The following is a 27,908-nucleotide window of genomic DNA, read 5'->3' on the forward strand; positions in this document are numbered from 1 at the left end:
AACTCTGCTCTGTAGTGTTTAAATTTCTACTGTTGTTTAAATCCTGTTAATCCAGGAGCTCTGCAGCAAAACCTTCCTGTGCTCTAGTGTTAGATAATTTGGATCTTCACCTTCTAATCCCCACAGTATTCTACAGCCCACTCTGGGCCACCGCAAACAATCCATACAGCACTACTGATTAAAAATTCAACTAGCAGAAAATCGCGAGCAAACATAACCACTGGACTAAATGTGGAACTGTGTTCGTAAGTACATTAGATGTATAACAAAAGGTTCCAAGAGATGAAAATCTCACAGTATTCACATGAATTGAGCTGTGAAAACCAAACCCAGGAAAACAGGCTGGGAGCTTTCATATAATTAGTTCAATTGATATAACTATAAACTCACAATAGTTACTCCTTCCTAAAAAGCCACATCTTCCGTTGGAAATAACAGCATAATTTCTTTAAAAGAGCATCAAAAGACAGCTTATCTTGGCTCTGGATACAACAGCACAACTGACTAGCTATCAAGGTCAGTAAATACATTTCAAATAAGTACAATTCACAAATACCAGCCTTTCTTTGGCTTCCTCTTGAATTAACAAGTATGATATCCTTTAAATATACTGAAAATTCAAGAGCCAGATAATAATCTCAATCCACAATGGAAAATGCAAAAATTGCTTGGAACCGAATATTAAAGAATGACGTTTAATTACCAACAGAACAATTTTCAGAATAAATAGAAATATCACAATTAATTTTCTTTTAATTAATGCCGAACCAACGTATCAATGAAATCACCTAAAAGCAGTGACTGCCTCGGCCCTCTGGAACAGAATATGCTTAGTCACCAGTCGGCCTCTCCTCCCTAACATATCAATTGGTTCAATGAGATTTTCTCCCCTGGTCCCACTGACACATTGCATATCAAGAATAATCCAGCAACCCATACCTGCACAGGCCTCAAAGCTGACAGAAGGGAAAAAAAAAGCGGAGACTCACAAAGCAATTCAGCATGGAACAGCTGACGTGAGCAGCCAGACTCATGTTCAATGAAGGCCAGTCTGATCCTGCAGTACATGGAGCTTAGACAGAAATATAGTGGGTGGATTCAACTCTGGCACAAACCTCTTCATTGCTGTCTCTCTGCTATCAAATAGAAAACGATGAATCCACAATGTCTAGAAACTGAATAATGTAAGGAAGCATTTCTCAGGCTTTATCCAATCAGCTCACTCCCTGCAGCAGGTGCATATTGCTGTACTACCGCTCAAGAAACAGGATGAAATGGGGTTGTAGCTCCTCCTACAGAGCATGTCAGTACTGTGTAAACTGTACTGCATCAGGGAAGCACCCACTGCAGCTCTCTGCAGTCAGCTATTGTACAAGACACAGGCTGCAAAAAAAAGTACCTGTATTCAATTGGAGCAGTGAGAGTTCTCTGATATATAAAAATGGTTCCTTGAAAGATTTAACCATTTCCACGAGAACTTTAAAGATGGTTTCAAATTCGAGTGTCTGCACAGTTGAATTTACAAGGATTTTTTTTTTAAGAACATACAGTTACTAGTAATCAGTGATTGCAGAATGAATGGCATGCAATCAAAAGATGCAAACATAGAAAATCCAGTTTGGACTCAGTCAAAATAATGATCAGGACCTAATATCAGCAGTGTCTAACATTCACTATGTCCCATTGTCACTATTTTCACAGTTTGATATCTCCCTCTCATGACAAAAATTAAACGCATTCCCAATAAAGAGGGCTGGGTGCTTTCTCATAATGAAGAATGATAGTGGTGATGAGAGGAACACAAAAAGACTGGATACAGTACAAGGCTGAAAAGAATAATAGATGGATGCTGCTAACAAGTGGGGACTAAAGAGACTGTGACAGATCATGACTCTTAAAAGTGGGGAGAAAGGAGATAAATCCACACATCCGAATCTTGAAAAGGAAGAAACAGACAGATGGCGATAAAAACTTGGAGAGACAGAGCCAGACAAACCCAAAGAAGGAAAGGGGCGGAGCAAAGGCGGTTTGAGACAGGCCAGTCTAATAAGGCTCTTAAACATTTATCCTAAAACACCAACTTCGAGAAATTGCTATTTCCACAAGAAACAAACCTAAACTAAGTCTGAAAACAAGTTCGAAACAAAACATGCCACGATAATTTTCTCAGCACTAGACATTAACGACCAATGAGGAGACATGCTGCTATAAAAAGCCCGACAGAGGCTTACATTCGACAAAAGCCGATGTTTCAACTGTCTCAAACAATATAGTGCCTTTTTTTGTCATCGTTAAATTTACCATGTTCCATCTCCCTACTGTGCATTTCGTCGGGAGCTGAAGACGCCTACAAATCAGCAAATGGTGAACTAATTAAACAGCACATCGATCACCGTCCTCTCCGTGCCCCACCCCGCTGGTGACTCAGACTCTGTATAGTAATGCTGCATGTAATGACTCACATAACAATAGAATCATATTGGGCAATGCTGGATACAGGCTGTGCGTTCTTATGATTTTTTTTTAAAAGCTTGGTCGATACCTCCCACTAACCAGCGTTTGAATTAGGCTATAATCACGTTTTTGAAGGATCAATTGGTGCTCATGAGCACAGAACTATTCTTTTTACTTCACTTTTCCTTTACAATCCAAGTCCCACTCCCCTCCCTCACAACACATTGCGTTTAAAGATGATCGCAATTTCGTTGTGAAAATATTTAAAAGAAAACATTCGAATAACAAAAAGCCTCATAAAACAGAGACCATAGGGTATAACAGTAGGAAGGTGATGCTGAACTTATAACTGACAGTGGTTACACCTCAGCTGGAGTACCGTACACAGCTTCAGGTGTGAACTATAGGAAGGATGTTAATGTATTGGGCACAGTGCAGAAATCACTCCAGAGATGAGACAATTCAGTTATGAGCAAAGAGTGCAAGAGTTGGGACTGTTTTTCTTGAAAAGGAGAAGGTTAAGAGCATATTTGATCAAAGATTTAAAAATCATGAAGAGTCTGCCAGAGAATATAAGAGGACAAATTATTCCCATTCATAAATGGATTGAGAATTAGAGCACAGCTTTAGCTAATTTTGCAAAAGAACTGAATGTCTGGTGGGGGGGGGGGAATAATACTTCACAGAACAAGTAGTTTGAATACAGAATGCACTGCCTCAAAGTACAGTGGAGGCAGATTCAGATGAGACATTCAAGAAGATATCAGATATTAATACTGCAGGGCGATGGGGAAGAGGCAGGAGATGGCATTAAGCTAATAGTGTTCAGAAGAGACTCTTGGGCAAAGCGGTAACATCCTCACCTCAAATTTCATCTGTATCAGAGAGTCATATATTGTCAATCTGAACAGTTGATTAAAAACTAAAATAATACCCAGCCAATGCAAACAGAATGGGCTGAATGGCCTGTTTCTATACTTTAACAGGTATGTGAATTCACCTTCAGTGAAAAGTGGAGTTGTACAGGACACAAGGGGCTTCAAGTTCCTAAAAGGAAATGTACATTAACCAAAGTATTTAGCAAGTAGGGTTTACCAATATGATAGGAGGGGTTGACTGAAACTGTTCCTTCTCACTTCGATTTGCTGTTTAAGATAATTTGCAGGAGTGCTGCAATGGCAGGATTAGTCATTAATATTCTGCTGGCGAATTCTATCCCAAGGGCATATTCCAGTAGGGTGCAGCACTGTAGAGATAGCATTAAACTACAAAGGATAGCAATATGATCAGTTTTTTGAACAGCAATGTTTGAAGCATCAGTATGTAAGCAGAGCAGAGGCATACTCGGGGATAGCAGTATGCCTAGAGTCAGAGTTTCACAGCACAAGAGGCTCTTAAGACCCATTGTGTCCATCCTGGTATTATCAAGCAACTACCTACTCGAGTCCCATTTTCCAGTACCTGGCCCTTCAGAGTGTGTCAAGCAATCATCTAAAAAATTACATGGTGACGGTTTCCACCTCTTCCATTCTTTCACACAGTAAGTTTGAGATACTTACCAGCCTTGGTGAAAGAATTTTTCCTTAAATGCTCTTGACACTTTCTATCCTTTACCTTACATATATTCCTCCAATACATTAACCTCTCTATCGAAGAAAATTTTTATCTAGTCACCTCAATTTTTTACACTCTAATCAAGTTCCCCTTGGTCTTTGCTCCAAGATGAGCAACTCCAACCTGTCTAGTCTCTTATATTTGAAATGTTCAAGACCAGGATGCACTATGGTCAACCTCTTCTGCAACTCTCTATTGCAATCACACCCTTTCTTGAGCACGGCAACCTGAGCTGCATACCATTCTTCAGCTGTGGCTTAAATAAAATCCTATACAGCTCCATCTTAACCTTCATAGTCTTGTATTCAGTGCCTCAAATGATAAACATCCTAGCTGCCTTGTTGCCTTCAAGCATCTGTGGACATATGAATTATGATCTCTTAAATTCTCTTACATCTTAGGAACGTATTTCTCATGTTCCCAAAATGCATCACCTCAAACTGTTCAGGTTTAAACTCCATGTGACACACCACTACACGCAAGCCTCCAATCACAAAAATAACCTTCAACCATCACCCTTTGTCTCCTGTCATGAAACCAATTTTGGATCCAATTTACCAAAGTGCTATGGATCCCATGGGTTCTTGCATTCTTAACAGTCTCATATGTGACACCTTGTCAAAACCCTTACTAAAGGCTACAGAGAATAGATTGAATCCACTACCCTCATGTGCACACCTGGTCACCAACTTGACAAACTCAATCAAACTTGTCAGACATAATCTCACCCCAACAAAGCAATGCTCAGTATCTATGCTTCACCAAGTATAGAGCCTGAACTCATCCAAAGATTAATATGGCAATAGCTTTCACCTAATATCCAACAAACACAGGTTTGGAGCCAAGTATTGTTCCCATGCAGTGGAGTAACTCAAACTTTGCCAACAGTCATCCAGCATTATAACTATGGATAACTGGAATGTACAGGATAAATCAGGTGAGTTGGTGGCATAATGGTAACATCACTGGATTTGTAATCCAAAGACCTAGGCTAGTGCTCGGTGGATGTGGGTTCAAATCCTACCAAAGGCAGCTGGTGTAATTTAAAAATCAATTAATAATTCTTAAACTGAATTTAGTTTCAGCATCATGGTCACCATCACAATTACTGGTGGTCATAAAAACCCATTCACTAATGTTCTTTAGGGAAGGAAATCCACATCCTTACTCAATCTAGTGTACAAGTGAATCTAGGCCAGTTGTGTGTTGACTCCGACCTGCCCTCTGCAATGACCTCACAAGCCATTCTGTTCAAAGGGCACCTAGGAACTAGCAATGAATGCTTGTCTTGTTGGCAACTCTCATCCCATAAAATGAAAAATGCAGTGTACTTAAGTAAATAAGTAATCGTCCTCTCAATATAACTTTCACTGATATTTAAAAGATTAAATTTTTTCATGACAGTCACCAGTTACCTAGTCAACCAATAGTCAACCTGGGTGCAGAGGTTTGGGGGTCAAAATTGCAACTTTCACACTATGGTCATTTTTGCAGTATTTGTTGAATTGTTCGATCAATGTTCAAAATCATTTTTCAAGCGTGTGAAAATTAAGTTGGGTAAGTTAAGAGAAAATGCCCATGGCACGTATCCAGGGCCTCAAGAGATATTGGTGATAATGGGAACTGCAGATGCTGGAGAATTCAAGATAATAAAATGTGAGGCTGGATGAACACAGCAGGCCAAACAGCATCTCAGGAGCACAAAAGCTGACGTTTCGGGCCTAGACCCTTCATCAGAGAGGGGGATGGGGTGAGGGTTCTGGAATAAATAGGGAGAGGGGGGAGGCGGACTGAAGATGGAGAGAAAAGAAGATAGGTGGAGAGGAGAGTATAGGTGGGGAGGTGGGGAGAGGATAGATCAGTCCAGGGAAGACGGACAGGTCAAGGAGGTGGGATGAGGTTAGTAGGTAGGAGATGGAGGTGCGGCTTGGGGTGGGAGGAAGGGATGGGTGAGAGGAAGAACTAGTTAGGGAGGCAGAGACAGGCTGGACTGGTTTTGGGATGCAGTGGGTGGAGGGGAAGAGCTGGGCTGGTTGTGTGGTGCAGTGGGGGGAGGGGACGAACTGGGCTGGTTTTGGGATGCGGTGGGGGAAGGGGAGATTTTGAAGCTGGTGAAGTCCACATTGATACCATTGGGCTGCAGGGTTCCCAAGCGGAATATGAGTTGCTGTTCCTGCAACCTTCGGGTGGCATCATTGTGGCACTGCAGGAGGCCCATGATGGACATGTCATCTAAAGAATGGGAGGGGGAGTGGAAATGGTTTGCGACTGGGAGGTGCAGTTGTTTATTGCGAACCGAGCGGAGGTGTTCTGCAAAGCGGTTCCCAAGCCTCCGCTTGGTTTCCCCAATGTAGAGGCAGCCACACTGGGTACAATGGATGCAGTATACCATCTAAAGAATGGGAGGGGGAGTGGACTGGACTGACCTATCCCCTCCCCACCTATACTCTCCTCTCCACCTATCTTCTTTTCTCTCCATCTTCGGTCCACCTCCCCCTCTCTCCCTATTTATTCCAGAACCCTCACCCCATCCCCCTCTCTGAAGGAGGGTCTAGGCCCGAAACGTCAGGTTTTGTGCTCCTGAGATGCTGCTGGGCCTGTGTTCATCCAGCCTCATTTTATTACCTCAACAGATATTCACTGTTTGGAAATGAAAGTTTCCAATGATTATTATGACTAATACATTTAAATTTAACAATGCATACCTTTTCCAGAAAGTACCAAATGCAAAGATACGCATCAGGTTCAGTCAATATTGTGCAGCACAGACCCAATGTCACCATTTCCATCTACTTCCATTGTCAGTTACTTCTCCTTTGTTGTTCTGCCAATAGTTAACCTTGCCTCTGCACTGTCAAATACTTTCTTCTCTTTTGCCATTCTGCCAATTTTGATACGTTCTCCAACATGGAATCATGTGACTCCCAACAGCTCTGTTATTGAATGCAGGTGAGGATTTGATCCATATCGATCCAGGAAGAGCCAGAGAACAGTCAAGGATTGAACCACTTGCATGAGATGACATCAAGTAAACTGTAGAATATCCTGGAATTGTTTGTAGAAGGCAAAGTAAACAACAAAAATTCTAGCGACAGTATAATACAAACAGCACTTAAGATTTTAAACTGAAAATGGGACAGAAACCTTGGCCTGAATGTGAGAGATGTACTCACCCAGGCAAGTGATATGTCCCTTGTAGATGGTGGACAGGCTTTGGGCAGTCACATAAAACTTATTCGTACTTGTTGTTCCTGTAGCCACAGAATATATATGCTGGTTCAGTTCAGGTTTTTGTCAATGGTAACTCCTAGAATGATTATCAAGGGAAATTCAATGATGTTAACCTCACTCACTGTCATGGGGAGACTGTTAGATTCCCCCTTGTTGGTGACGGTCACTGAATGTCACTTGCGTCATGAAAATGTGACTTGTCATGTGTCAGTGCAAGCTTGGATGTTGTCCTGGTCTTGCTGCATATATTCAGAGAATTCTGCAGTATATGAAGAGTTGCGCACGCTACTGAACATCATGCAATCAGTAGCAAACATCAACACACACAAGGCCTTAAACTGAAAGGAAGATCATTGATCAAGATTGTTGAATCTAGGACATTACACTGAGAAAGTTTGGGTTTGTGTCCCTACTTCTAGCTAGGAGGCCCGGATTCAAGACACACCTGCTCCGGAGGGTGTTATGAGATCCCTGGACAGATTGATTTAAGAAAGTCTGAGCAAGTTCCTACCTCTGAACTCAGAGGCTTAAATTTATGTCACACCTGCTTTAATGGCGCATACCATTTCTAGGTATGATCAGAGAATCAACCAGGTTGATTTAAAAATATCTTTGAGGTAGTCCTGCAGTGATGATCTAGAACCGAGAAGATTAACCCCCACTAATTACAGCAAAACTTTTGTACTGGGTATTACTGTAACCAATGAAGATTTCCAGATTCTAATAGTCAGTTTTGCTCAGGGCCCTTACAACCAAACTTGATCAAAAGAGTCCATGGTGCACTTACAGTCAATCTAACCTCACTTCAAGCTCAATTCTGAGGAAGGATCATTGGACCCAAAACTTTAACTGATATTTTTCTTCACAGATGCTGCCAGAGTTGCTGAGATTTTGCAGCAGCTTCAGTTTTTGTTCACTTCAAGTTCAGTCCCTTTGTCCAATTTTATAGCAAGGCTATAATAAAGTCAGAAGCTTAGTGATACGAAGGGAATACATACTCAGCATAAGTGAAATCATTCTTTGTTAAGTGCTGCTTTATAGAACTGTTGACAATCCTTTACATCACTTTGCCGATGACTGACAGGAGACCGGTGGAGCAGGATTTGAACTGATTAGATTTGTTCTGCTTTCTGCGGACAGGACATGCTTGGGTAATTATCAGAGGTGTAGCTTCATTGAAATAGCTTGATTAGGTATGTAAATCTTCAGTCCCTAGGATGTAGTAAGGACCCAGAGCCTGTGCAGTATCCAGTGCTTTCAACTGTTGCATGATATTAAAGTTATTACATTGGCATCTGTAATGCTCAGGACCTCAGCAGGACACCAAGTCCATCATTCATTCAGCACTTCGGCTTGAAGGTAGGCGCAAATGCCTCAACATTTTTACTGATATGACTGATATTCCAGTAATTGAATATGGCGATATTCATAGAACCTTCTGCTCCTGCTAGTTGTTAAAATGTCTACCATCATTCATCCGTCAATGGTGGCAGGAGAGATATTGAGGAATTGTGAAGAAACTCTCTCAGACCTGTATACCCCTGTCTCATTGGCAGAGATGGTACAGGAAGTGATGGTGATGTCTGGGACAGTGGCTGCAAGGTAAGAATGAATGAGTAAGAATGAATTTGCTGAGTAGGGCTTTTTTTTTGTCAAGTCTACGGGATTGCTCTCCCAATTTTGTCTCCAGACATTAGCAAAGAGGAAATAAAAACAAAGTGCTAGAGAAACTCAGCTAGTCAGATAGCATCTGGGGAAAGAGACAGTTTGAATCTGATATCTCTCTCCTACAGTTCTGAAGAGTCATACTGGACATGAAATGTTAACTGTTTCTGCCAGACCTAAGTTTCCAATTTCCAGCATCTGTGGTTTCTTGCTTTTAAATTAGTAAGGACAACTTTGATATGGTGCAAGATGATTTTTTTTCCCCACTGTAGCAAAGTCTTATTTCAATTGTATGACTCTTGTTGACAGTGCTGAATGTGCGATTGTAGTTCTAGTTCCTAGATGGATGCATAGAAACACAGCAGCAGGCCATTTACCCCTCAAGTCCACGGCCTCTCTAGTCATGGCTGATAACTTACCTCAAAAGCATTTTCCCATGCTCCCTCCAGATCAGTACCTTGCAATCTATCAATCTCTATCCTGAACATACTCCACAATGTAGCTTATACAGCCCTGCAGGCTAGAAAGATTCACTATCTTTAGAGTGAAGAAAATTTCATCTCAGTCTTAGATGGTTTGCTTTTTGCCTGAGACCACATCTCCTGATTTGTGACACCTTCCCCAAACTCCAAGACTAGAGAAAACATCCATCTTATCAAGCCCTTTAAGAATTTTACAAGTTTCACAGAACAGTCCAGTCATTCTAGGAATTAATCTGGTGAAACTCTATTGCACTCCCTTTAAAGGCAACTATATCCTTCTCCAGCTCAAGGGACCAAAACCAAAACTAAAATAGTCACACCAAGAGTCTATACAACTGAAGTAAGACTTTGCTACTGTGGGATATAAACCCTCTTGCACCGTGTCAAAAATATCATTTTTGGTATTTTGCCTCCTAATTGCATACTGCATTTGCATTTTAGCTTTCAGTAACTGGTGAACAAGGGTGCCTCAATCACTTCGGAGTCAATGCTTCCCAATCTCACGATTTAAGAGATATTCTGCACCTCTGCTTTCTAACAAAGTGGATTACTTCAAACCTATCCACTTTATATTCAATCTGCCAAATTCTTGGTTACTCACTCAGCCTGTCCTCATCTCCTTGAAAGCTCTTTCCACACTCCTCACATGTTCCCATCCAGTTTGTGCCCTGTACAAACATTACATTTGGCCCTTCAAAAATCAATCGAGGTAGATGGTGAATAGCTCAGGCCCCAAGATCTTATGGTACCCCACTTGTCACAGCCTTCCCATCTGAAGGACAATTTATTTCAGCTGTTTCTCTTTCTGTTAACCATTCTTCTCCTTCTGTGCTAGTACATAACAACTCTAACTTGTAGGTTAGGAGTAAACTGGTGTGGGACGGTTTCAAAACCATCTAAAATAAAAATTAAAATCTATCACATCTACTGGCTCCCTCCCATTTATTTTCCTTCGAAACATTCTTGGCTGGCTCAAACTGGTTTGTCAAACATTATTTTCCTTTCATTAATCTAGGTTAATGCTGCCTAGTTAATTATATTTCTGAGCATCCAGCTTCCACATCCATTTTAATACATTTAGTACTTTCCGCATTAGACATCAGAAACTGTTGCCACTTTTCTCTCGCCTTCCTTAAAGAGAGCTGGATTTAATTTGCACCATTACAATCTGTGGACACCATTCTAGAATGAATGCAACTTCACAAGATGATCGCAATATGTCCATTATGTAAACAGCCACCTCTTTCAGTTCTGCAGATGTACAGTATCAGATTGCAGAGATTTGTCAAGTATCAGATTAATTCGGCAAGTGTTACTTTTATTTCATAAATACTAATTTATTCCAGTTTCTCATTCTCACTACTCCCTTGGATCACTACTTTGCAAACAATGCTCGTTTAAAAGTCATATTGTGCTCCCTCTGTTGTAATAATTCTATTCATGTCCTTTCTCAATGCATAATTCAAGATCAAAAACATATAGCCAGTTTCCGAATTCATTCCTCATAACCCTGCTGTAGAAAACCACATCATGCACAATCTAGTTATTTGCCCTCTACAGCATTGGTGCTCATTAGATTTACCCAGTCTGTGTCTAGATTGAAGTCACCCATGATTACTGCATCACTCTCATTAAGTCATTAAGTACACCTCTAAATTTTCCCCGATTAAACTGTGCCCTAAATTAGGATTGTCTGGCAGCCTTTAAAATTTTTCTACAAATTTTTCCCTGCCCCTTGCTGTTATTTAAAATCTTCTCTCACTAATGTACTGATCCCATTCATTACTGCCCAATCTTTTACTGTTTGGCCATCAGTCTTAAATGTCAAATATCCACGATTACTGAGTTTCCACCTTTGGTCACCCTGTAGTCATATCTCAGTGATGGGAATTAAATCAAGAGTGTTTATTTCAATTTGTGCCATCAATTTTACCTTGCTGCAAATGCTACCTCCATGCAGTTGGGGCGCCTTCAATTCTGAGTTAACATTATTCTGTATTTTGAATCTTGCTGATATTGGCATTTCTGCTTCCTTTCATGTTTGTTTCCAACTTTTCTACTTTCCATAACTATTTAGGTTTTCGCCTATGAAATTTTTTCTCAGGTCCCTATTTCTTCGATGGCAGATAGTCCATTTAGTTTTTTTCCTTTTTGACTTATCTAGAGGTTGGATACAACCAAATGGGTTATTCAACCATTTCAGAACACAATTAAGAGTCAACCCCATGGGTAACATCTCTTGCGCACCAGACCAGCAAAACCAACAGATATACTTATCTAAAGGACATCAGTGAAACAAAGGCTTTTACATCACCTGATGATGGCAACATAGTAATGCAACTGAAATGAGCTTCCAATTCCAAACATTTATTAATGGATTCAATTTAAAATTCTACTTGCTGCCTTAGTGAGATTTGAACAATGCCTCATTGCATTAGTCTGAGATTCTGGATTACTAGACAAGTGACATTTACAGATGGTTACTGAACTACTAGATACAGTAGAATCAGACAAAGCATCTCAGGTTACAAAATTAACTGGACACGATATGTAAATGGCAGAACAATGATAACTGAAGTTGAATGCCAAAAGCTGTAAAATGCTACATAAGGATAAAACAGGAGAGAGATAATATGGGCATTCCTTGTACTGTCATAGTTAAGAATATTAGATAGATTTAAAAGTACAGAAGAATTAGGTTTGACTTGTGAAAAGTTTAATCATAGAATCTTTAGCGTTTTAAAAAATATTTTTGACCAGCCTATTAATTTCAGTAGGAAAGCATCCAATTAATTTTGCTTTAGGTTCTTTATCCACCTTCCAATTTCTGCTGCTCTGCCTTTTTAATCTAACATTGGCTCTTGCATTTCATTTACATCTGTCCTTCATTCAACTTAAGGTCTGAAATTATTCTTAGATTACTTTAGGGAGAGGTGATGCCTAGTGGTATTATCGCGGGACTGTTAATCAGGAGACCCAGTTAACATTCTGGGGACCCAGGTTTGAATCCTGCCATGGCAGATGATTGAATTTGAATTCAATAAATATCTGGAATTAAGAGTCTAATGAAGACTATGAAACCATTGTTGATTGTTGGAAAGAACCATCTGGGTCACTAATATCCTTTTAGGAAGGAAAGTGCCATCTTGATCCAGCCTGGCCTACATGAGACTCCAGAGCCACAGCAATGTGGTTGACTGTCAGTTGCCCTCTGGGCAATTAGGGACAGGCAATAAATGCTGCCTAGCCAGTGACTCGCTCAATCTGTGAACAATAAAAAAACTATTTTCCAAACTGAGTACTTTTCCATTATATCAGATTTTCCAACATCCATCCCCTTCATCAGTCTCAACTGTATTAAAGCATTTCATTATTCAAACTCCAACAAATCTTGCAGCTGTTCCATCAAATAAACATGGTTTGTGAATCAGTGCTTGAAAATCAAATTATGCTGGAATTTTTTTTCAAATACAATGTTTTGTGGAATTGAAGATTCAGGCATCCTGCTACTGATAAATATAAACCATTTTTTGCTGCGAAAACATGCGCCACAAGTACATTATCACAATTAAATTAACATATGAACAGTATTCAATGTCAAGACAATTTGAGGAAACTAAAATGCGAACAGAACATTGGAATAGGTAGTCAGAGAACCAGACAAGTCAGTGGAAGTCACACAAACAAGGTGTTAAAAAATTCTGCCTATCACAAATTAGTAATCTGATATGAATTTCAGTGTTGGTGTTATGTCATATTGCATATACTGGAGGACAGATGTACTGATAGATGGCCCTGTTCTTTGCAGACAGTAAGAACACGTATGCGCAGTGTACCTGCTTCAACTCAACAAAACAGGTGACAGTCATTTACAGAGATAATGGGAACTGCAGATGCTGGAGAATCCAAGATAATAAAGTGTGAAGCTGACTGAATACAGCAGGACAAGCAGCATCTCAGGAGCACAAAAGCTGACGTTTCGGCTCTGAAGGAGGGTCTAGGCCCAAAACGTCAGCTTTTGTGCTCCTGAGATGCTGCTTGGCCTGCTGTGTTCGTCCAGATTCTCACAGAGTCATTTACAGGTTCATTTCTCAGGGTAACGCTCCAGAGTCAATCTGACTGGTTTAACATTGAAATAAAGCTTGGAAGTTAATGGTTATTCAAAACCGCTAAGTGTATCCTCCATAGTAACGTGTCTACAGCAACAAATTAGCGCACTGCTCTTGTGCAATATAAGAGTGGTTTTTCCATTTAGTTTTCTCGTTTTCAATTTGCACAAACAATACACTTTTCTTCCTTCCAGCAATGCAAGCTCTGTACAACCAAATGACCATGTCACACAGTACTTGTCAGATGACAGTGTTGTCAGTTTTGGTCATCATAGATCTAATGTGCTGGAGCAGATAGAAGGGAACGATATTCCTAATCTATATTAATTTTGTTTAATTGTTTGTTGGCGGTGGACATTAACTGTTGGCTTTATTAATAGATCAAGACAAAAGTGATTTTTAGATCAGGAGCAGAAAACTTCTAACGTGTACAAATTAATATAGGAGTGTGCAAAAATTGGTTCCGGTTCTATCTTTCAATTTATTTTCTGGAATAGAACAAATACTGGTATTCCCAGTAAATTAGCCATGTGGTAAGAATAGGCAAATTTCTACCCTAGGTGGAGAAGGTAATATCACATACCCACATCATTGTGAACAGAAGTATTAAACCAGAGAGAGTGAAGGCAAAATGCTATTTCCAAGTTCAGTAGAAAAGCATTACCCATCCCGAGAAAAAGTGATGTGCTAATCAAGCCAAATTTCAGAAATAAATAAAAACAAAAAAATTGAAAAAAATTAAAAGAATTAATAACTTACTGTCTCTGTTCCCATGGTCTTAACCCCGTTACGTCAGGATAGTAGTGGTTTTTCGTTCACTCTGAACAACACCTTGGTGAATAAAAACAATGCAAAACAATGTTAGCAGTTCATCCTCAGCTCTGCAGAAGCAATTGGTTTGTAGAAATTGGGGAAAACAAAAAAAAGATACAAATCCATAATTCTATTCTGAACAATGCAAATCTTTTCCTCATTCGTCATCTGTGCTTATCTCAAGACACTAACAAGTTAACAGAGTGCAAAAGAGCAAGTAAATAACGTCCAAAGAATTTGAAATGGTTGACCTCAAATTTTCAGTAGATTACTGATCAACCTCTAACCTTCAAAAATACATCTCAGCCAAACACATTAGATCTGGCACAAAATCCTACTCAAAATTTTAACCTAGGTACATTCACGTCCTTCAGTCAAAACCATCATTCACTATATCTAACCAATCCCCTTGCCTTCATCCTTCTGGATCCCTTCCATGCTTGATGACAACTTGTGCTTTCCCAACTTTAGCAGACTGCACATTATCTCCCAAATCTATTTTTGTCAGAGCCTTCACCACTCTGGAACTTTTCTTTCACTCATGTTTCAATACGTCTCTGTCCACTATTATCTTGTACGCACATTTACTTCTCCAATTCCAGCTCAATTTTATGAGGTTTTGCATTGAGAATGCTGTATAGATAAATTACTGTTGGCTTTGGCATATTATATTTCCTTCCTTGATCTCTCCAGGTGTTATACCTGGTGTAGTATAGCTATATCAGTGTTTACAGCCTCAACCAACCATTAAGCTAGTGAAGTTGATCAAGACTGCATCAATAGCTCAGGCTCTTCACAGAATGTCAAAACAAGCCTATAAACAAAGATTAATAATCTATCAAAACACAAAACTACTTTCCTTCATCTCAAAGCACTCTACTGAACAATAGATAAACCGCAAGTTAGCATCTCAGCCTCAAATACCATTGACATTGAAGTTTTAAAAAAATTGCAGATTCAGGAAATCAGAAACATAAATTAGGAGGAAAAAACTCAGCAGACCTGACAGCATCTGCAGAAAGGAAGCAGAGTTACCATTTTAGGTCCAGTAATCCTTGAAAATGGACCTGAGAAATGAACTCTGCTTTCTCTCCATAGATGCTGCCAGGCCTATTGAATTTCCTAGCAATTTCTATTTGACATTGAAGCTTCCTGATGACAGGAGTCCAATGGCCTGATGTGAATTTGATCTTAGCTGCGATGGCAATTCAGGGAAAAGGATAGAAAACAAAAGGGAAAAATTGTGGCATTCAATGATATGTTGAAAGTGACCATGAACTACAGTACCTCTCAATCATAAATGCGCTTCAGTCAACCTATTTTCTAAGGCCAGATGAATTTGCAGTTCACTCCCATAGCTTTCAATAGCTTCCAAACTAGAAGCTATGTCTAGGTATCAGGTCATACTTAAACATTAACTCTCATTATCTTGCAACCATGTGTTGCAGTTTTTATTTCCATAAAACCTTTGTCATCCATCAAGAAACCACTTTTCCAAGTGCTTACCTCTTTATTACAAGTAACCTGCTGAAATTTACACTGTTCTTTAAACAGAAACTCAGGCCACAGGCTTCGGTAAAATTTTGCTTACCTCTACCATTACAGCCTATGCTGTTTAAAATTTTGATCATTTTGCTTAATTGCAAGCACTCAAAAGAGCTCTCTTGTGGGAGACAGTACGATAGCCGAGCTCACAATAGCCTGCATTCCAATTTCTCTACTACTGGCTGCATTTTGCCAATCAAGGATCAACTAAGGTTGAGATCTGCAGGAATAAAGTGAAATTACCACATAGCAGTACGCTTGCATGGACTAATACAACCGCTGTACAATGAAAATCAGTATTCATTTACAATGAAGGTCAGCCTCAGACTAAACAATTGCAGGGCAGAATTAATAAACATAGGCACAAAACATTCTATTAATGGTGCTTTATTTTGGTAATATTTCAAGCTCGATTTTTGTTACTGAATATACTCTTATACACGTAATGGTAATTGCCAGTTTTAGAAAGTCAATACATCTTGTGGAATGCAGAGTAGTATGGAAGTTAAACAGCTCAGGAATGTAAGAAACTAAGATCTTACAACTTTTTGGTTTTCTGTTTCTCACTATTCATACCTTAAAAAGCCAGTTTATAAAACAGTTTCTACATTGGTATTCATGTCACTTCATCCAACTGCCATATTCCCTATATAACAAGAGCCATTAGAAATCAAACTTTCATAATCTTGCAAGGACTGCACAGCAGTCAGCACCACTGTGAAGCAGACTGGGAGCAGTGTGCAGTGAGTCAGATTTGCTGTGAAATAAACTGGACAGAATTCAGCATTAAGCAGTCAGTGTGCAGTACGTGAACTTGATATTAAACAGTGCAAAAGGGGAACAGTGACCATTTTATGCTACAGGTGAAGTAATATGACTGCAATGCAGGGTAAGCATGTCTCAGTCTTTTTAAAGGGTTAGAACAAGGGCTTCAGATACTGGGGGGTTGGGAGTGGGGAGGAAAAAAAAGTATTTGGAGAGAGATTAATAAAATCATTTTCATGTAGCTAATTAAAATTTAACTTGTAATCTAACAGCCATCAGCAGGTAAGTCATGTCAGTTGGTGGAGCTTATGTCCTGCCTGTGAGATGTGGTCAAATCGTGTACCAGGGGAACATCTCTGATAATTACAGGAAGCGTATCCAGCTTCAGCTGTTCACCAAACAAAATGGATTGGCTTGAGCAGCCAGAGACAATGAGGAGCTCATAAATGGTGGAAAGTGTCATAGATGGCAGTGGCAGAAAGATGGCCACACCCAAGGTACACAAAAATAGATGGGTGACCACTAGACAGGCAGGCAGTCACTGCAGGTAGCCCCTTCACCATGGCTCCTGTCAAACCAGTATTGTCCAAATTTGCACAAAGACACAAAAAGCAGGACCTCTAGGGTCAGAGATAATGGGAACTGCAGGTGCTGGAGAATCCAAGAAAACAAAGTGTGAAGCTGGATGAACACAGCAGGCCAAACAGCATCTCAGGAGCACAAAAGCTGACGTTTCAGGCCTGGACCCATCAGAGAGGGGGATGGGGAGAGGGTTCCGGAATAAATAGGGAGAGGGGGAGGCAGACCGAAGATGGAGAGAAAAGAAGAACATAGGTGGGGAGGAGAGTATAGGTGGGGAGGTAGGGAGGGGATAGGTCAGTCCAGGGAAGACAGACAGGTCAAGGAGGCAGGATGAGGTTAGTAGGTAGGAAATGGAGGGTGCGGCTTGAGGTGGGAGGAAGGGATGGGTGAGAGGAAGAACTGGTTAGGGAGGCGGAGACAGGCTGGGCTGGTTTTAGGATGCAGTGGGGGAGGGGACAAGCTAGGCTGGTTTAGTGATGCAGTGGGGGAAGGGGAGATTTTGAAGCTTGTGAAGTCCACATTGATACCATTGGGCCACAGGGTTCCCAAGCGGAATATAAGTTGCTGTTCCTGCAACCTTCGGGTGGCATCATTGTGGCACTGCAGGAGGCCAATGATGGACATGTCGTCTGAGGAATAGGAGTGGGAGTTAAAATGGTTCACGACTGGGAGGTGCAGTTGTTTATTGCAAACCGAGCAGAGGTGTTCTGCAAAGCGGTCCCCAAGCCTCCGCTTGGTTTCCCCAATGTAGAGGTAGCCACACCGGGTACAGTGGATACAGTATACCACATTGGCAGATGTGCAGGTGAACATCTGCTTAATATGGAAAGTCATCTTGGGGCCTGGGATGGGGGTGAGGGAGGTGGTGTGGGGGCAAGTGTAGCACTTCCTGTGGTTGCAGGGAAGGTGCCGTGTGTGGTGGGGTTGGAGGGGAGCATGGAGGAGACAAGGGAGTCACGGAGAGGGTGGCCTCTCCCGAAGGCAAAGGGTGGGGACGGAAAAATGTCTTGAGTGGTGGGGTCGGATTGTAGATGGCGGAAGTGTCAGAGGATGATGTGCTGTATCCGGAGCTTTGTGGGGTGGTATGTGAGAACGAGGGGGATCCTCTTGGGGTGGTCGTGGCGGGGGGACCTCTAGGGTACTCATCTCAGAATTACTCCCTGTGCGATGTGCTGAGGCTAGGAACAAGAGACAGAACAATCGAAAACGTGGATAAAGAGCTAGGTGTACGGGGGAGTGCTACAGATATTTGGATCATGGGGATGTCTTCCAGGGAAAGTTCTATATTGTTTCTTGGGAGGGATGAAACTAGAGTGGCAGAGGGTGCAAGTCACTAAATGTAGAAACTGGGGAACAGCTCAAGTCTAAGGCAAATGTAGCTAAGAGGAGAAGCAATCAGGGAGAGGTTGCTGAGCTCAGCAGAACTGGAGGCTTGGATTGTATCTACTTTAACACAGGTAGTATGACAGGTAAGACAGATTAACTTAGAGCCTGGACTAATGCATGCAATTATGGTTGAAACAGGGACAGGATTGGCAGCTTAACATTCTGGATATTGACGTTTTAGATGAGACACAGGCAGCAGCGAAAATGTTTGCAGAGTTGCATTACTGGATCAATCTTGCAGCAAGGCATTATGGGCAAAGCTCAGGAAGAGGAAGGGTGCAATCAATGCTAGGAATGTGCTACACACTTCCAGGTGCCAACGGGATAGAGGGGAACAGATATATACTCAGATTCTGGAAAGATGTGAAAATAACAGGATTGTTGTGATGGTTGATATTGACTGGGACTCCCTTAGTGCCAGGGGTTTGGATGGGGAGCAATTTGTTAGGTGTCAGGAGAATTTTTTTGAAACAGTACGTGGATAGTGCAACAAGGGAGGGGGCCATACCGGACCTGATATTGCAAAGTGAGTCCAGTCAGGTGATCAAAGTTTTGGTGGAGGAGAATTCTGGGAATAGTCACCATAATTCTGTAAGTTTTCCGATACTCATGGATAAGGACAAGAATGGACCCAGATGAAACTGTTATACTGGGGGAAAGGCCAACTATAACCAAATTAGGCAAGAACTTGATAATGTGGATTGGGAGTGGGTCTTTGAGGGTAAATCCACATCTGACATGGGAGTCTTTTGAAGACCAGTTGATTAGACTGCACAGCTGTTATGTTGTGAAAATCAAGGACAAGAATGGCAGGATTCAAGAATCATGGATGACAGGGGAAATTATCAGCTTAGTCAAAAAAAATAGGAAGCATACCCAAGGTCTAGGCAACTAAAAACAAAGTCCTTGAAAGAATATAGAGCAAGTAGGAAGGAGGCCAAACGGAGTTAGGAGAGCTAAAAGGGGTCATGATATGTTCTTGGCCAGCAGGTTTAAAGGAGAATCCCAAGGCATTTTCTACATATAGGAGCAAGACTATGGCTCGGGAAAGAAAAAACCTCTCTCCTTTATCCTTGAGTTGGCCATGTGTGGAGACAGAGAAAAAGGGGGAAGATCCTTAATGAGTACTTTACATCAGTATTCACTGAAGAAAAAAAAGTGGAACATGAGGATGAGGTTGGGGAAAGGTGTGTGAATACTCTCGGGCAGGTCGATATCATGAGTGAGCAAAGTGTTAGGGGTTTTGAAATACATTAAAAAAGGTAGATAAGTCCCCGGGCCAGACAGGATCTATCCCAGGGACAGTGGGAGGGAGGGAGGAAATAGCTAGGGCCTTAAAAGATATCTTTGCATCCTCCTTGGCCACAGGTGAGATTCCAAAGGACTGGAGGGTGGCCAATGTTGATCCTTTGTTTAAGGAGGGAGAGAGAGATAATTAAGGGAATTACGCACCAGTGAGCCAGATATTAGTGGTAGGGAAGTTGTTGGAGAAGATAACTAGAGAATGGATTAATTCAAATTTGGAAGTGAATCCGCTTGTTAAAGATAAGCAGCATGGGGTTGTGGGGGGGACGATCATGTCTCACCAATCTGATTATGTTTTTTGAGGAGGTGCCAAGAATGCTTGATGAGGACTACCGTGGATGTTATCTACATGGACGTTAGTAAGGCATTTATAAAAGGTACCTCATCGCATGCTGGTACAGAAAGCACAATCTCATAGGATCTGGGGTGAGCTGGCTAGATGGAAACTGGCTTAACAGAGTGAAGATCAGTAACAGGTGGTGTTCCGCAGGGATCAGTGTTCAAATCTTTGTATATAAAAACGATCAAGAGGAAAATGTATGTGGTCTAATTAGTTAGACTGGATGACACCAAAATTGGCACAGTTGCAGATAGTGAGGAGGATTGTCAAAGGATACAGCAGGATATAGATAGATTTGAGCAAAAAAATGGTAGACAGAGTTTAATCCAGGCAAATGGGAGGTGATGCATTTTGGAAGATAAATTCAGGTGTGACTTGTACAATAAGTGGCAGAACCCTCAGGAGCAGTGACAGAGTTAACTGTGTGTACAGGTCCCTCAAAGAGGCAACACAGGTGGATATGGTGGTCAAGACAGCATACAACGCGCTTGTTTCATTAGCTGGTGCTTTGAAAATAAAAGTTGGCAAGTTACTTTGCAGCTGTATAAAACTTTCGAAATATTGCGTGAAGTTCAAAAGTTGGTGGAAAGCGCTGTCAGTAGAGGTGGTGGAAATAGGCACATTAGCAACATTTAAGGTCTATCTTGATAGACACAAATAGGAGTTGAACAGAGGGATAGAAATTGTGTGGCAATAAGTAGATCAAAATGAGGGATTAGGAATCGGTGCAGGTTTGGTGGACCAAAGGGCCTTTCTTGTGCTGTTTTGAATTGAATCTTGCTCAAGAGGTACAATTAAGCCAATATGCTTCATTGTGCAATGCCCTTAGGCTATCTCCACAAACTGCTCCCACCACACTCAATGCTAAACTTGTTACATATGAAACAGAACAAGAGCCCCATTTGGCCTATTGGCATTTCTTCATCTTGTTGTTATCTTTTAAGGAATGAATTAAATTGTATGGACTAAGTTTGAAGAACAGAATATATTACCGTTTGCTGTCTTTTACAGTTCATGTAGCTCAAACGTTTCACTCAATTGTTCTTTTATAAAATCTTTTGACAATTTGGCTCTGATTTTCATCAAAAAAAGTATTTTTGTTCTAGATTTAGATGTAGAATCTTTGAGGAATTGTATTAAACTAAAACTTGAGATTCAACATGACAGAAGTTTGCACATTATGTGACTCCAATGCAGCGAGGTTATAAAGCAGACCTTCTTGGTACTGAAACCTGAAAAGCTATTCAAGGAAAAAAAGATCAGTACATTACATCACCCTAAACAATGACATATTTGCTCTACTAGTCACTCTTGCCCGAATAAAGCTCTTTACTAGAAGGGTTTAAACCAGTAATATCATCCACTTTCAACAGCCACGTGAACTCCAGCAGAGTCTGCTCTCATTTATTTCTTATTCAGTTGGAAAGATGCAGATTCTTGTACAATTCAAGACAGAAATTCAATACTAAAATTACTTTGTCTCTAAAACATGATTTCTAGCTATGTTTCTGGTTTCGTGGCAATAGTGATGAACCCACTTTTCTTGCAAATGGTCAAAGGAAAAGCAATAATCAAATTAAAAACAAGTTGAAGGGCTAAAAACCATGTTCAAGTGCAAACAAACCTGGTTTTTGTAAAGCATGAAGACTGCAGAAGCAAAAGAACAAGGGAATTGAAAATGCACAAAGTTCAAAACTTCAAAAGATACTGAGAAATGAATTAATTGTAAAACTATAATGAGTCTCGATTTGAGGAGAGACACGGTGCAGGCAGGAGGAAATGTAAATTTACAGATGAGGAGGAAACAGAGGCAAGTCTTTAATCACCACCATGATTATTCTTACAATAGTATTCCTAAATAGTAGTAATATTGTAACATAAGGACCACTGAATACTACTACCACTGGGGGAAAAAAAAAATCAGGCAGAAAGTGGTCTGAATTAATTTGACAACTCTTAGCTGTACTGGGTACAGGAAAACCAGTTGACTCTTGGGAGTGGGTTTTCTTGCCTGCTCTGTGGAGATTGCTGTGGAAATTGAGACAACTGAGGAAAAAAAACAAAGCGGTTTTGCTCATCATACCATATGTCTAAGTTTGTTGGATCTGACTTCAGTATACAAGAGTATTCTTTGTTGCCATTCTGCTCATTATTATAAAAATATTTCACTATCACAGTTTTAAAGCACAAAGAGACCCTCCAGTCCATCATGTGCACAACATTCACCAAGCAACTGACTACACTAATTCCATTTCCAAGCAATTGAATGCCTGGCCATTACAAATACTCATTTAAGTACAACTTGCAATGTTATAATGGCCCCTGCATCTACCACTCTTTCAGGCAAATGAATTCCAGACAACAACCACTCTGGCTGAAAAGATTTCTCCTTAAATTCCCTCTAAACCTCCTGGCCCTTACGTTAAATCTATGACCATGAGTATTTGTTCCCTCTAAAAGGGGAAAAAAGTTTCTTCCTATTTTTGCCCCTACATAATTTTATACATCTTAAACAATTTTCAAATACCTCACCTCTGTTTTCAAGGAAACCAATCCTAATCCATGTAGTCACTAAGGTTTTAGAGCAGATTTGTAGCTCAGGTTGTGGATATTGTGGTTACCTGGCTTGTTCCGCAGACGTTTCATTTGCCTGCTGGGTAACATCAATGCAGCCTCCAATGAAGTGCTGTTGTTATTTAAACCCTCGTGTCCATTGATCTGCATTCTCTCACTTCCGGTTTCCTTTGGAATGAAGTGTAAACGGGTCAATCTGTGTCTGTCGGTGGCTTTCTTCCTAAGTACGAGGCTTCTAGAAACTCCCATGCTTGTCTCTGCTTTGCTCATCTCCAGATCCTGTTGTTTTCCCAGTCAAAGTTAGTGGTTCTGCTTATCCATGTGGATAGATGAGTGAGAATTGGTTGTGTCTTTTTGTAGGCAAATGATGTTCATGTACCCTTGTTGTTAATTTCTTTCCAGTTTGTCCGATGTTGTGTTTGTCACAGTCTCTAATGGGAATCTCGTATTGGACACTGGGCCTGTCCATAGTGGGTAGTGGATCTTTGGGTCGGGGGAGCAGCTGTCAGGGTTGGTGTGGGTTTGTGCGCTACTCGGATGCCCAGTGGTCATAGGAGTCTTGTAGTCAGTTCAGATATGTTCCTGATGTAAGGTAGCATGAGTGTGTTGGGGTGTGTAGTATCTTCCTGGTATCATTGGTGTAATCGGCATCTTCTGACCCAGTTTTTCAGATATCCATTGTCTTTGAATACCTGGAAGAGGTACTCTTCTTCTTCCTGGTGTAGCTCTGCTGCTGCAGCAGTGTATTCTCATGCAACTATAAATTGTGTGTGTTAGGGTGGTTGCTGTCGAAATTCAGTACTTGGTCAGTGTGTGCGGCTTTCCTGTGTACCTTTGTTAGGAATTCCCCATTTGGTCTGCGGTAACCATGACATCTTGGAATGGGAGCAGTTTGTTGTTCTTTTCTTCTCTGGTGAATCTAATCCCAGTGAGGGTGTTGTTTATTACACTGTGTTCCTCACTCTTCGTAGCTGAAAGGCTCTTGCCCGGACAACATCTTTGTGAACTCCCCCTACACCCACTCCAGTGCAATCACATCCTTCCTACAGCGTGGCAACCAGAACTGTGCATACCACTCTAGTTTTGGTCTAACCAACATTCCGTAGAACTCCATCATAACCTCTCTGCACTTGTATTCAATGTCTCATTACAAAGGCAAGTGCGCTAAATGCCTCCTAATCATCTTACTCACCATTGATCCTCAGTACTTCCCTGGGTCCTACAATTCATCATGTACTCCTTTTCCCTGGTTAGTCCTCCCAAAATGCATCAGGTCATTTTTTTTTCAGAATTAAATTCCATCCACTGTTCTGCCCACATGACTAACTTGGCTAATCTTTCTGCAGTATACAGCTTTCCTCTGTTATTTACCACAGTTTTCATATCACCCGTGACCTTACCAATAAAAACTTACACTTCTGTCTAAATCACTAATGTACATTACAAACAGCAAGGGACCCAATCTCAATCCCTACAGAATGCCAATGACATTGAAAATTGCTTTTCAGCCAGAAAAGCAATCAGCAATTCTTTTCCTCCTGCTGCTAAGCCAATTTTAAATCAATTTTGCCAAATTGCCCTGGGTCTCAAGGGCTCTTGACCTACTTCCCCTCACCAACTTGTCAAAAGCCTGACTGAAGTTGATGTAGACTGTAGTACTTTCATCCAAACACACTGTCAACCCTAAGTTTGATGGCCGTGATCTCCCGTTGACAAAGCCATACTGCCGACCCTTGGTTAATTACGGTTTCTCCAAGTGTTGAGCGGCATAGTGGCTAGCACTGCTGCCTCACAGCCTCAGGGTCCTGGGTTCCATTCCAATCTCAGGCAACCGTGTGGGGCTTTCTACCAGTGGCTCCGGTTTCCTCCCACACTCAAGGTGCACAAGTTAGGTGGACTGGCCTTGTTAAATTGCCCACAGTGTTCAGGGATGTGTAGATTAGGTGCATTAGCCATGGGAAATGCAGGGTTACAGGGAAAGGTCTGGACGGGATGCTCTTCAGAGGGTTGGTGTGGACTTATTTGGTCGCATAGCCTGTTTCCACACTTTGGGGTTTCTATTAAGTGGATATTAATTGTGTCCTTCAAATTTTTTTCCAAATGTTTCCCTGATACTGAGGGTAGACTCATTCAATATTTCCTTTTGATAAAACTTTTACTTTCGTCTTCTAGTTGGCCATAACAAATTACAAAAATGTGCCTCAGTACCGCAGTAACAAATTGTGAATCCAACATTCCCATACAGATCTGAATAGTGGTGTCAGGGAGTATATTTTTTGCCAAAACTCACCGGCCAGAACAAACTTGCTTTCTCTTATATGACTGAGATAACACTCAGCCCTCATCTGAATGGATTTTACATCTAACTTGCTTCCCTTTTTTCACTTCTCCTGAAAGCATCCAATCCTATTTGCACACCATTCCTTAGAAGCCAGTGGTGTTCCAGTAACTAGTATCAGTAACCCATTTCCATTTAGGTGTGCAGTGGGCTATATAATAGTTCAGCTATGCAGAAGTCTTTCCCCACCCAAAGTACACATTTTCTGAAACAATGTCAAGAAATGTGAAATTCTAACAACTTCTTTCCTAGTCCTAAATGGAAACAGCATATAATCTCTTGATTTAATTGAATAAATTGTCCCAGTTATTCAATTATTCCCTTATTAAACACTATCTTTTAATAAATCAAGATCACTCATCTTACTCAAACTTCGGAATTCTCCGAATAGAAATTGTTCATCACGTTGGCTTAACAACTACACCTTTTAAAGTAGTTAGCTGTGGAGCATCTTAGGACACCTTTAGGTGTCAATGGCACAATATCAAGGCTGAGATAACAAAGTGTAGAGCTGTATGAACACAGCAGGCCAAGCAGCATTTTTCCAGCAGGAAAGCTGACGTTTCGGGCCTAGATACAAACTTCCATTCTATGCTTTCCTGATATCAATTCCACAAGGTCATCTGAAATCTGTCTAAATTTCCTTCTGAGGAAATTAGCAAACTTCCCGTGTTATCATTTCTAAGCCATCTCGACATGACTGCTGACCGAACCTTCCTGGAACCAATTAAATAGCTTTTAGTGTTCAAAGAGCGGCATAAAAAGGTCAAAATAAAATTACTTAAATCTCACTATACACACACACACTCATCCTTAAAATATATATTTGTGTCCATATCTTGTACTGAAATTAGGGTCAGACCAACGCAGTGAGGAAATCCCTTTCCTTGTAAATTGCTCAAGGGCTGGGGTAACTAATAGGGATTTACACGTGACAATTCAGCAAAACGCAGGTACAACAGCACTTTTCAGAACTTTGTCTCGCGATACGGGTATCACTCCCAGTTAAAACCACACTGTACGCTTGAACCACAGTTTGATGCAAATTCCACAATAAATCTAAGACTTTCAATCAATGTCCGCTTTTCCCAATTTGCTGACTGTTAAACTGACGGAGAATGTTCACGTCACTAGATCATTTGTGTAAAATAACATTAAGACAACTACAATTCTCTTTATATGCAATAAAACTGCAGCACTGCGACGGCCACCAGGCGGACCCACATGCACGGACAGCTTCATGTTTAAGTCAGTATCACTATTTAAAATGTCTTCTTGCATTTCCCAAACCTGCGGAAGGACAATATTTCACAATGAGTTAACAGAGGTGAGTTTATTCTGTGTAAACCATTTATAAGAGATCATAAATCGTCGGGTATGCACTGCGACCAGTCCGTGGAAATGAACAAATGTCGAACGACTGGAAATGCTTCCTTTGCTTTCACCTCTCTGACTGCACGGCATTCGCACTTAGATCATGCAAATATGAAATGAAGACCTATACTTTGCATATATTGTGAAGTAAATATAGCATTCCTTAGCTTATTTTTTACTCACCGAACAGTTTGTGCACTGTTTGCAATTTAACCCACTCAGTGCGACTTTCTTAAACGTTTTGCCTGCACTTGCCCATCCCACAAACGTGGGCAGGCGTAGCCTGGAACTGCAAGACGTGTCAGCTCTCCGATTAGAGTACAACGTGTTCCATAGCCACAGCCGGAACGTGAAAGACGTGGCCAATTTAATAGGAATGTTGTGTTGAACAATCGGGAACGAAGTACAGGTCCCATACCCATCTGTAAATACGATACAATTTTCTCCCAAACCGCAGAGGCTTTGGTCCTATTTTCGGAAGCACTCTGAATACTTCAAGTATTTGCAAGTCGCAGCAATTCACGGCATATTTGCCTGTAATGTGAACTCTGAACTTTGCAAGCTTCAGAGACTTTACAACTTTCATCTCCCACCCTTACAGCGGATAGGATCAAAACAAACCTCAGCTTGATTAGTTACGGAAACATCAGACCACAATATATTCGCTTCGTACGGCAGGAGGCCATGCCTGTTGTCAATCAACGTACAAGCAATCCGGGAGCACGCATTGCAGTCCAAGAGGCAAAGTATGGCTCGTACAAACCTCATGCACATTGAACCATAAACCGCTTACTACTTGTATTAAATTCCACAGTCAAACACAACCGTCTCCTTCCGAAGTCCCTCGGAGAGTGCACTATAAAATGTCGATCAAAGCGACACGATAAACAAATTTAGACTTTAATTTTGAGGGTGCACCCTTCGATCCTAGATGAACTTCTTCCAGTTCTTAAGTGATCGACCTGAAAATCTTCCTCCACATGCTGCCGGGCTTATTTTAATTTCAGGTTTCCAACATCCTCCCGCACTTATGGCTTGGACTTTCGTATTAAAAATTACAGGCATATTATAGGCAATTACAGAGTCATCCATTCTTCATCTCTTTCCAATGATCTAACATTAAAGATCCACGCTAAATTCGGGTTAAATGATTGCAAGATATAATAACTAAAGCAACCAGGATCGATTTTTTCCCCATTACGCAAATCAAATATTCCTAATGATTTAACTGGAAACACTAGTTGTATTATTTTATAATCTTCCAGATAAAGAGCAGTGCCACATTCTATTCAAAAACACAGCACAGATCAAATAGTGTTGAATGCGCACTC

The 27,908-nt window shown here is 40.9% G+C and overlaps 1 protein-coding gene across 7 annotated transcripts in view; it reads right to left on the reverse strand.

The window, feature by feature from the left end:
• The window catches only part of mtmr4 (myotubularin related protein 4), a 171,866-nt gene that overhangs the window by 101,779 nt on the left and 42,179 nt on the right, over nt 1-27,908 (reverse strand). For 3 of the 7 annotated variants that reach the window (XR_007250022.2, XM_048556837.2, XM_048556832.2), the window contains exon 1: nt 990-1,246. Coding sequence is in view for 6 of the 7 variants with exons in the window: in XM_048556837.2 (XP_048412794.1) it covers nt 990-1,034 (45 nt within the window). In the remaining variant the exon portion in view is untranslated. Of the gene's footprint in view, nt 1-989; nt 1,247-2,301; nt 2,415-14,314; nt 14,387-26,760; nt 27,223-27,908 lie in introns of those variants that run through there. The other 4 variants (XM_048556834.2, XM_048556836.2, XM_048556835.2 and 1 more) reach the window with 3 other exon arrangements.

The sequence above is a fragment of the Stegostoma tigrinum genome, chromosome 27 (genome assembly GCF_030684315.1).
Source record: "Stegostoma tigrinum isolate sSteTig4 chromosome 27, sSteTig4.hap1, whole genome shotgun sequence".
Taxonomy (NCBI): domain Eukaryota; kingdom Metazoa; phylum Chordata; class Chondrichthyes; order Orectolobiformes; family Stegostomatidae; genus Stegostoma; species Stegostoma tigrinum.